At 39.8% G+C, this 10,855-nt stretch overlaps 1 protein-coding gene across 2 annotated transcripts; it reads right to left on the bottom strand.

The window, feature by feature from the left end:
• Positions 1–8,204: 8,204 nt before the first annotated feature.
• Positions 8,205–10,555, bottom strand: LOC106673082. Of its 2 annotated transcripts, none has more exons than XM_014405034.1 (2): positions 10,260–10,555; positions 8,205–10,188 (listed from the first exon to the last, which is right to left on the bottom strand). In XM_014405034.1, the coding sequence occupies exon 2, from the start codon at positions 10,169–10,171 to the stop codon at positions 8,270–8,272; it is 1,902 nt and encodes a 633-aa protein (XP_014260520.1). In that variant the 5' UTR covers positions 10,172–10,188; positions 10,260–10,555; the 3' UTR covers positions 8,205–8,269. The 2 variants fall into 2 exon arrangements, with proteins under 2 accessions (XP_014260520.1, XP_014260521.1); XM_014405035.1 differs by having other exon boundaries at positions 8,205–10,140.
• Positions 10,556–10,855: the final 300 nt, after the last annotated feature.

Raw genomic sequence — 10,855 nt, 5'->3', positions numbered from 1 at the left:
TACCTTGCCGAAGTACCGACTCCGCCACATCCATTCTTCAAAGATACAAATACAAATCGCATGACTTTGTTTCATATCGATGTCATATGTCGTATCACGACTTTATAATTTATTAGTGAAATCGTGCAAGAGCGCGTAATTTTCAAGGATTGTAAACATTATCAAGTTCCTTTTCTATCTTGATAACAATACCATATTTATAAAGAAGTAAACTTATTGGCTAAACACCTGCTTCTTTAATTAAAGTAAAAATAATATTGATAATTAATCCATCTTTGTTTAGTGGCCATAATTGACCATATTAATTATTGATTATTACATATTAACAATTCTTTTCATCTCAACCAAAAGTCCTTAATGAAAAGAATAATTAATTGGAATATTGATAATACTAAATAGGTTATCCATATAGTTTGCTTGGTGTTTACTTGTTCCACATTCTCCTACAAGGTGCTAAACCTGGACTATCCCTTACTTTCTTGCCCAATAAGATGATGGATCAAACTTTGGAATTCATACGATTAAAAAAAATGAAAAAAGTCCTTGAACTTTCTTCTAGCAGAGATAAATTTCGTGAACTGAAAGACAACTTTCTTTACCAATTAGATGGTTGATTAAACTTAGGAATTCATACGATTAAAAGCAATGAAAAAGTCCTTGAATTTCTTGTAGCAGGGATAAATTTCGTGAACTGAAAACACTACTCTCTTGACCAATTACATGGTTGATTAAACTTAGGAATTTTTTTTCCAGTTTTTCATTTGTTATTGTTTTAATACCGTTAAAAACATAGGATGATTAGGTGTTTACGAAATGTAATACCAAGAGGAAAGTCCTTCATTTTATGAAGCAAAAATGTCTGGAACAGTTCACTTTAAATTGCACTCCGTTGAGAAATGTAAAAATAAGTGAGCGCACTCCCTAAAAGTTGCCCAAAAAAGTTTTAAAAGTACTCCGCCAACCACAAAGCGTCACCTTTTTGTTGGTGAATAATTCCTATAGAATAAATACAGAATAGTATTAATAAAATTAAGAAAAATTGCGGTTGTCCATGTTGACAAGGATTTATTATTATTTCCGACCCTGTTACCGACTTCAAAACAGTGGTGTTGTGAGCAAGGGATGAGAGTTTGTGTGAATTTTATCGGATTTCTATTTCATTGATTGCTATTTCTCTACATTTTATTGTTGGATGATTGTCGTTTCTTCAATTGATTGAAGACACTTTATTGATGCATCGGCACTAATAAGTAAATGGATTTTTTTTTGTCCGAATCAATTTCATCTAAGTTCATACTTAAGAACATGTATGTGATTTAATTTTATAGTAAACAATGATTTGTTTAACAGTTTATTTATGGCTCAGACAGATAGATAATTTTTTTGCTCTGAGTTGGTTGTTTTTGTCTTGAACAATTGTTGTATTGTGGGATTCCTATCTCGATATTAAATATCGCACTATTTTTAACCTCTGATAGTTCCGTTGTTATTTTTCCGGTTTTCTAATCCTCGTTTCTTGATTGTCATTCAGGAAAAAAACTTTTTCTAAATACTTCTCAATTTTTCAATGTACAAATGGCGAATATCGATTGCGAGATTTGATTGTTTCTGTATTAAATTGTACCATTTCCACGTTAAATTGTGAGAGTGCATCCTAAGATGTGCAGCGATTACCTATAACTCTTCGCATAGCCAAGCTAATACGTATATTATTGTTAAGGAACAGAACTTTCTGTCGGAGTGTGATGTATCTAGTGACCGTTAATTAATTATTATTTAGAGATGCATCTCATGATTTCTGTTGGAGGTGCTACAGCCTGAGAGTCTGAAACCCTGACCGCTCTCTACTTTTCTTCCGCTTCGCAGTATCTGTTGGCCAGCAGCCAAACACAAAATGGCGCCGACGAACACCGCCGGAGATAGGATTTGAAGTTAATAAGAAGATTGTTTCGGCACCAACGGGAATGGAAGATTCCCGATTGAATAGGAGATGTTAGTTTAGGAAGAATTAAATGAAGGAATAAATAATGAACGAAAGGAGTAATTGAAGACTCACTGTTTAATGAAATTTCTATGGCTTACAAGATGGCCGATGATCCTATTGGAGATCTGAAGGCGATGGATCCCTCTGAAAGCGATGACGACCAGAAAGCGGTGAATGTCTCTTGAATGCGATATCATGCGTTGTTCAGCTGTGACTAGGCCCGTGCACCGATCTGGTTCCTGCAGCGTCGTTGATGATGGATGATGAAATCCAGTGGCGATGTCAATGAGACGATGGAATCCAGATAGTAGCCAGTGAGATGATGGACCCTTCGGGGGATAATGATGGATGATTCGTTCGTGAGATTATAATAATGATAGATGGAAAAAGGGAGATGAGATATTAAGGGAAAATGGCGATGATAGGTTTGGGGACCATGCGGTCGGGAGATGAGACGCACGCGGAGGTGAAGATCGTATGGCGATTTGAAGGGGAATCCATGGGAATTCGCGTGGCGAGGAAACTTTAAGAGACGGCGATCTTAATTTCCGGAGGTGAATTACTATGGCGCAACAATTTGGGGAGATAGGACGATAGAAGGTGTGCTCGCTTCGTGAGCTGGCGGATAAGGGAACCCAAAAAGGCTGGAAGGGATGGGTTTTTGAGGAAAAAGGAGGAAAGTGTGTTATGGTTGGTGGACTTTCAGAGGATAGGGGTTGTAGATAGAAGGGTACAGTGTACGTCGCAAATGTCTCTGTCACCGAAGCGCCCGAACAGTGTCTTTTACTATTTCTTTCATACATAACTCACCTAGAGAGATTGATTTAACACTCACTCAAATTTTGGTGTTTGGTTGATTGTTGTTTTGGAATTTTTATTTTAAATACTTAAATACCTTGATGTCTGGTTTATTGTTAAGATAATCTCTGTAATATTGAGTACAAGAAAATATAACTATGGGAATCATCGACCTAAGAGAAGTGTTAAAATTTGGAACGGTCAGACCTGAATCGATCCTTTTAATAACCGTCATGCACGTTTAATCGGGCCGTATGCTAATTTCGGCGTGGTCGGCATGCAGCTCTTAAAATAAACGGGTTTATGTTGCGTCGGCGGGTCATTTGCATTGTCATGAACTGTCCGACTCCGGTTTTATACCGCCTCACGTCACGATCTCAAATTGCAGTATGGCACTTACTCATCTACAGATCGGATGCAATTTAAATGGAGGAGTCAGAATCATTCGTCTCCGGTTGGTTTGAAAGACTCCCCAACCTCTTCCCGAAATGGTAATCTCAGACGACCAGCAGAGTTCGTATCAACCGAAGATTCGACTACCGGATGCCGGAAGTATGCAGTTAATTTGGTATAATCTCAATGGAACAGTGTTTTATAAGCTGTAACTTTCTTATGTATGCTTACTGTTGATTTTGGTCCCAGTAGGTCCATGTATGCCTGTTATGAATATAAAGCCCTACTTAGCGGCTACATTATAAATGAGAAGTTATTTTTTAAAACCGCTTCCCCCGAGGAATATCTGGTTCTCTGGAGTGAGAGTTGTCTGGAGTGTTAAAGTAATTTATTAGCGTGAATGGAGTTTAAACCCGCCCCGATGAAATCGAGTAATCTCAGGGAGCGAATGTGACCAGACGTCTTGTTTTAGGAGGTGAAGGGATTCGATCGGGAAATCCAGTACCATGACACCTGATGCGCATGTTTTCGGGGGCGTTTTCTGCCTGCACCTCTACGCATTGTCGATGTTTTTCGTCCGGGGGCATGTCTGCGTTTCCGATGGAGGTGGGAGGGCTGAAAATCTTTGTTGCGTTTGTTTTCTTGTTTTTTTAATATCAATTGTAATGAGAGGTTAACAGTTAAGAAAACAGGAGACCTGCGAGCGAGTCAGTGAAAAATACGCGCGAAAGAAAATAACTTTCAATTTCCATTTAAAGCGCAAAGGGCCGGCAATGACCACTTCATGTTTGTCAGCCCATAAATAATGCATCAAACTACTGCGGTATAACTTTAATATCAACTTAACCATTTTTTTACCGTGCCAAGTCACTAGGGACTGTATTTGCTCTGATTTGGGTAACGTTCAAGATGAGGGATAAACAGGTGAACATATTATTGAAACAGTTGAAAAACAACCTGTTTTATACAACTGTACGCTTCCTGGGTACTCGAAGAAAGCACTGAAAACGTATGGCATGAAGTTGGAAAAAAGCATGAACGCAAAATCTCCGTCCTGATATCACTGAAGAAACTAGTGATTTCTATCTCTTTTGAGTAGCTTCGTGTGTAGATCCGCGTTACTCTCTTTGCAGAATCTACATGTGCCATCTTGGATTATTCCAATCTTCTTTAAGTGTCCATTTAGCTCGCAGTGTCCTGTTAAGAATCCTATTAGGATTCGCAGTTTATTCCTGCTTCCTTTGACACATTCTGTAATTTATTTTCTTCAGAAATTTGTTAGGAGATTCTTGGGTTCTTCTGTGTCCAATGAGTTAATTCCATTGTTACTTCATTTTCTTTTTGTCCGTCTCTCTCAGATACTCATTGATAGTGTGGGTTCCTACGCCACAGAAGGGTTCGGGTCCTATGAGCGGTGTAACAGCTCCTTTTATTGCAAGGGTGCCCGCTTTCTCGTTGCCTTAGCTCCGTGTGGATACGGTATTACTGTTTAATTTTCTCCGCCCATTCGATTTTGTGCTCGTTTAACTAATTTCTTTTCTTTAAACAATAAACGTCTTTTGGTTAAGAATTTTGGCTCCGTCTTACTGCTAGATATATTAATCTAAGTTTGAAACTTTGACAAGGGGGCGTCGGTGGCCGCAATGGTTTAGGCGCTCATAACTGTAAGGTAGAGGTCCCGGGTTCGAATCCTGCGGCCCTGCATTCAAACCCGACTTACTTACAAATGTTTTTTTGTTTTTTTCAAAAACACCGGCACCCTGGGGGTTTATATGACCTCTGCTGTTGCGAACCCTCGTAAATAAAAAACCTATGACAATATTAATTCTTATTATGGCTTCGTATATCCTCCGTATTAGAGTCTGTGGTCTCTAGGAGAGCTTTAAATTGTTCTTCATCAGTATGGGGCTAGGAAGCCCTCGTGTAACGATTGATTAGTCATCTTTATAATAACAATAACCCCCTGACCGCTTTTGATCATTTTAACAAAATCGTATAAACCTATTGTAAACATAGTTCTAAAGACGTGTCCTGAAATATTGAATTCACGATAAATTCCCCTTTCATCAATCACACCGCTTTGCATAATATTATTGTCCAACGGCGAATGGCATATCGAACGGAGCCCATAAACGATGACCCAGTTATGACCTGCGTCCGGCTCCTTGTGAATTTGAGAGAAAAGCTGTTATAGCGGACTAAATCTGGTCTTCAAAAAAAAAATGTCGTTTCTTTCGACGGGGGTTCCTTCAACTTATTCATTCTGATGTGGTGGGGGCTCGACCCACTTTGTTAAAATAAATATGCAAATAAAGCAGATATTTACCGGTGGGCACGCAGCCCTTCGAGCTACACGAGCCAAATGCGGCTATAGTCTCCTGGCAGCAAACCCTGCATTTACAGCTCTAAACAATCTGACGTCGGACCGGCTTAACGATGAAACTTCCCTCCTATTATTTGGCTCGCTTAAACTATAATTTTAAAAATGAAAGCACTTATGAAAATATATCTTATATCGAAAACAATATTTTGAAGATTAAAAAAACGGGTAGAGGGTTATTAAAATGGTACAGACCAATTTTTGTAGGTACACAACAGAATAACAAAAATCATGAAACGAGAGTGAATATTTTTCGATAAGAACAACATCAAAGCCCTTAAATACACAATAAGGTATTGAAATATACTTTTTTAAATTCGAAAACGTCAAATAATGATCACATTGAAACGTTGATATAGAAATGATCAGGAACAATATTTTTTTTAGTGTAAGCGTTTTATAGAGTACTAATGTTATTAGTTATTCTATTTCAAATAGAGTACAAAAAGTAAAACTCTCGTTAGGTTTTGCCACAGATGGAAATTCAGGTTAAACACAACAAAAACTGAGGCAATTCAATTCTCAAAACGACATCTTATACATAGGGGGAATTTATAAGAATCGGTGACTCAAATGTTCCTTGGCGCAATAGTGTTCAATACCGTACATTATCTCAACCAATATCTGACATAAAGTTTAATTAATTGAAATAAGTTATTTGGACAATCGGACCACGAACTCTAATGGATTTAATAAGTGAAATGAAGTATTTCTTCGCTAAAGCTCTCCGTGGCCATTTCATTTGTCGCCGAGAATCGAATAGAGACATTTAAGAAATGGCAAAAAGGAGGAAAATTCGAAGGGTTGTAGGTTGAGATGGGGAGTTGGTGTCCGAGTGGATCGAAGCCACGACAGCTCAAGTGGTAGAGCAGCGGCGTATCTAGCCGAAGATCGTGGGTTCGAATCCCGCTCGTGACACTGACTTTTTATCTCAACCAATACCTTACATAAAGATTAATTAATTAAAATAAGTTATTTGGCCAGTGACCACGAACTCTAATGGATTTAATAAGTTTTCAGTACCTTGGTTTACACCTCAATAGCAAAATTAACGTTAGTATCAACACTCGTAAAAAGGTTGATAATGGGAAGCTTGCTATCAAATCTCTGTTCCCAGTAATGTGTAGAGAATCAGGGATGTTCCTCCAAAATAAACTAATTATATATAAAACCATAGTTAGACCCATGATGTTATACGCCTGTCAGGTATGGAGCTACACAAGTAACACCAATATAAAGTGCTTACAAACAAATCAAAACAAATTTTTAAGGTAAATAACATCCTCTAAAAGAAGTCCTCGAATAAGCCATATGCATGAAATTGTTTTTGAACTTAGTGCTGAGAGTACTAATAAGACATTAAATGTAAGAGCGTGGTCCGCTTGACCAATTAAACATTACAATTAATTAAGGTTTTTAGTTGAGACGAAAAAAAGATAATGGCACGAGAGGGATTCGAAACTCATAAGGTGGGGTTGTGATGGGGAGTTGATGTCCGAGTGGATCGAGGTCACGATAGCTCAGGTGGTAGAGCAGCGGCGTATCTAGCCGAAGGTCGTGGGTTCGAATCCCTCTCGTGCCATTAACTTTTTTTCGTCTCAACTAAAAACCTTAATTAATTGTAGTATATATTCAAAGCCAAGGAGAAAAAAAAGTAGTATATATTTAAAATCAGAGAGTCAGTAACCAGATCGAGACGCTCAATTGGCTGCAGTTTAAAACAAAATACGCGCGAAAGAAGAGAAAAAGAAGGAAAACACGCAGAGGGCCGGCGATGACCTCAGCTGTTTGTCGGCCCATAAACTTCCCACTTTATTATGATAATTTTTCACCATTGTTCTTTATTCCTTAGGCCAAATTAAGAAGAACTGTAAATATATTTAAGTACCCTACCATAAATAAGGATGTATAATGTCCTAGACATTTCTCCTTTTATTCACTTTTTTTACAAAATGTATGTAAAATTATATGTTAAATAAATTCCAAATTCCAGAGTAAAACGCTCTCTCTCTCTCACACATACACACTCTCTCTCTCTCTCTCTCTCTCTCTCTCTCTCTCTCTCTCTCTCTCTCTCTCTCTCTCTCTGAAATTCGTCAAACTCCCAGTCTAATTTAAATTTAACAAATCTTTGGGCGCCAAGAAAATGGATTAAAGGGATAACATTTTTTGTCACTTCATTTATTTGTATCTACAACTGTACAAGCTACCCATCGGCTTTGGATTAATAAAATGATATTAATCATTTATGAGATCTCTTATCCATACTCTTTTCAGACATTTACGTGTTGATTATGAGGAACAGAGTAATAGTATTTGTGTGTTAATGTGATTTTGTAATTTACTATGAAAACTCACGTAATATGTTTTGATGGATGAAGGTCTATGTTAAGTGGGTTATTGGTTACGTAAAATGGGGGCAGAAATAATTAGTCTTAAAGTTTTGGATTGAAAACTTCGTAATCTTTGAATATTGGAATATTTGGCCGATCCATATGCTTAGTACCCGTACATACAAATAGGTTTTGGTAGGTTGTAATAGGTCTGTCGAAAGTTTTGATTTTAATGGTAATTTTGATTGTAAGTTGAGTAGGTAATAAAGCATTTTAAATCGTTTGGTGAGTCTTATTTTAATATACGATATGCTACTAATCGTGTTAAGTGTATATTTTGATGTAGGGTATTGTTTGGATTTGCTGTGAATCTATCTTGCTTTAAAATGGTCGTGTTTTATTGGAGCTGGAAAAGTTTGGTTTTTTGTTGGCTTTGCTCAGGTTTTCCAGGCGGACCCAGTCTCCTACAGGGTTGTCATCGCGGCTTTGAGTTCGACTTTCTTCCCTCCGGTCGTGGAACTTGGCAATGGGAGACCACGGCTCTTTCTTTTCGAAGGTGGAGCTTTCAGCATTTGTAGTCCGATCGTCTTTGCGTCTGTTAACCGCGCCTTCGCGATGCGGACCGAAGACAGAAAGAAACCGAAGGGCCCGGCCGGCCTCGACGGAGCGCTCTTCTTTGACGTAGCTGTGTTCGTAGTCGAGCGGCTCGTCTTTCGCCTCCATCGACGATTCTGCGTTGTCACGTATCAGATCATTTTTTGCGTATCCGTGTTCGACCAGGGTCAAATCTTTCGTATCGCCGACTTTCTTTTTTGGTGCGTTTTGAGTGGCATTTTTGAAAAACCTGGGCTTGAAAGGCGGCGCGGATGGGGAGTCGATTGTGATTTTTGTGAGATCGAACGGACGGCTTTCGAACCCTGTGAGGAGAGGAGGGCTCTCCGTCCTGTCCTCGTTGACCGAAGGTCCATCCATGGCTTCAGTTTCGTCTTTCGGGAAATCCGGGATTCTGTCCAAGGAGTTGTCCAATTCGCTGAATTCTTGCAGAGTTATGTCTTCGAAGCTGTCCATTAAAGTTTCGTCGAGGATGGAAAATTCGCTATTCTCTTCGACAAATTCCTCCGGGACTGAGTTAATTTCTATTTTTCTAATCCTGTTTTGATTCTTTTTCGTTAGCGTTATATTTTCACTCTTGAAATTTTTCAATAGATCTTTGTCGATTTCATCTGGCGCTCTCGTCTTTTCAGCCTCCTTGGATGTATTTTCTGAAATGTTAACAGGAAACTTGGCTTTGTCCAATGTGGGTGTCTCGTCCTCCCAGACGTATTTCACACTTTCGACGGCTCTTGCACTTTGCTTTTCTTGCATTTCTTGATTATCAATTGATAAGTCGTGTTTTATCAGATCCAAGTTTAGTGCGTCCAGCTGCGCTTTCTCGTCGGCATTATTCTTCGAAGACAATTTCATCAAATCTTTTTTCAATTCCACTAAATACGTTTCTTCCGATTGTTTGACTTCTTTCATCTGTTTGTTTCGGACCTTAATCATTTCTTGTTTTAAGTCCTTCTCTACCCTGTCTATCAATTCGGGTTCTCTGTTTTCTTTTGGTAGATACTGCTCAAAATGAGCAGTGTTGGCGAGACTGGGCCAGAGTTCTGACCTTTTCTTTTTTTCCTGAGTAAAATCGCCGAAAGGACTGTCGAGGCCGGGAAGGTATTTCTTTTGTATCTGAGGAGAGACGATGGCCTCTTTCAGTTCGCTGATCTTGTTACAGACGTCTTTTACTATCGTCTTCCCGTTGCCCCTTTGGAACTGAGAGTAGGGTTTGGTCAGTCCCGGGAGTCTATTTCGTTCTTCCTTGTCCGTTTTTGTCGGCTGAAATTGAATCGATTCTGAAAATTTCTTTTTATACTTTGGGAGTTCGGCCATCAGCAGTTCATCTGTGAGGGGTTGTATTTCGATTGTAGGATGGTAAAGAAGTGCTTCACGCCCTCCGACCACGTTCTGAGGGCTCGGCCGAGGTGCCCAAACCGCGTGCCTCTCGTGGGCTGAGGATGGATTTCTTGAGATGTTCGATCCGTCCCCACCAACGTGACGAAAAGTTTCGGCGACTCTTTCTGTCCGCCCACCAATTTCCTCTCCAGGCTTAACCGCATTCTGGCTGCTATCTGTTCGACGCGCAGCGCTGCCCCAAGACAAGCGATCTGGCTCATGATCTTTATGCTTGATATTGCTCCTGAAGGCTGGACCTCCTCCTGTAGGAATAGAATTGGCATTATTTCCCATCTTCTATCCGCATCACGCTGAAAACGTACAAGCAAATGTCTACAGTTGTGAAATATGAAAATGAACAATAGTCTGGCTACTTGCTTACTCGTACTATCGAAGACGGCCGTCCGAGGACGTTTGAAGAAGGCCTTTCCTGGGATGTGGTCGCTTTTTCAGTTTGTCCTGCGGCACATCCGTCGTTCATCGCGTGATCCTATTTCCCAGTCGAGCGAGGAGACACCCTCGGTGACCTGCGTCTTGCGGCTTTCTACTTCTATAAAATAAAAGTGAACAGCGCTGGTCTGTTCAACATGTGCATTGGCCGAAAGGAAATTGAATTTAAACTGTTGAAAGTTCAGAAATCGTGTTTTAAAAATTAAGGTGAAAAAGTAAATAACATATGAGCGTACTGATATAAAATCTCCGTTCGGAACGGAGCGGCCCAGCCCGTTCTACAGGGGAGTGGGTTCGATGCTGAAGGAGAATATCACTATTCAAGGGAAGGAAAGTTACAACCTTCCACTGGGTGTGGAGCAACAAAGATATCGACCGGACCGGCCGTCCAGATAATCCACATCGGCTAAGCTTATCTCGGCCGCCTCGACCCAGCTAAGCCGAGATGAAATCACGGAGTCATCTATCTCAGTAGCTGCGTGTCTGAGCGCGGTCACGCGAGTAGTGACGTAACGGCCGTTACCTCAT

This window comes from Cimex lectularius, unplaced genomic scaffold, assembly GCF_000648675.2.
Source record: "Cimex lectularius strain Harlan isolate CLEC.00 unplaced genomic scaffold, Clec_2.1 scaffold99, whole genome shotgun sequence".
NCBI classification, from domain to species: domain Eukaryota; kingdom Metazoa; phylum Arthropoda; class Insecta; order Hemiptera; family Cimicidae; genus Cimex; species Cimex lectularius.
This window is presented reverse-complemented; position numbering and strand designations above follow the sequence as displayed.

Excerpts from the sequence above, each read along its gene's own strand:
- LOC106673082 (XM_014405034.1), bottom strand. The coding sequence starts at position 10,171 with ATGGGAAATAATGCCAATTCTATTCCTACAGGAGGAGGTCCAGCCTTC.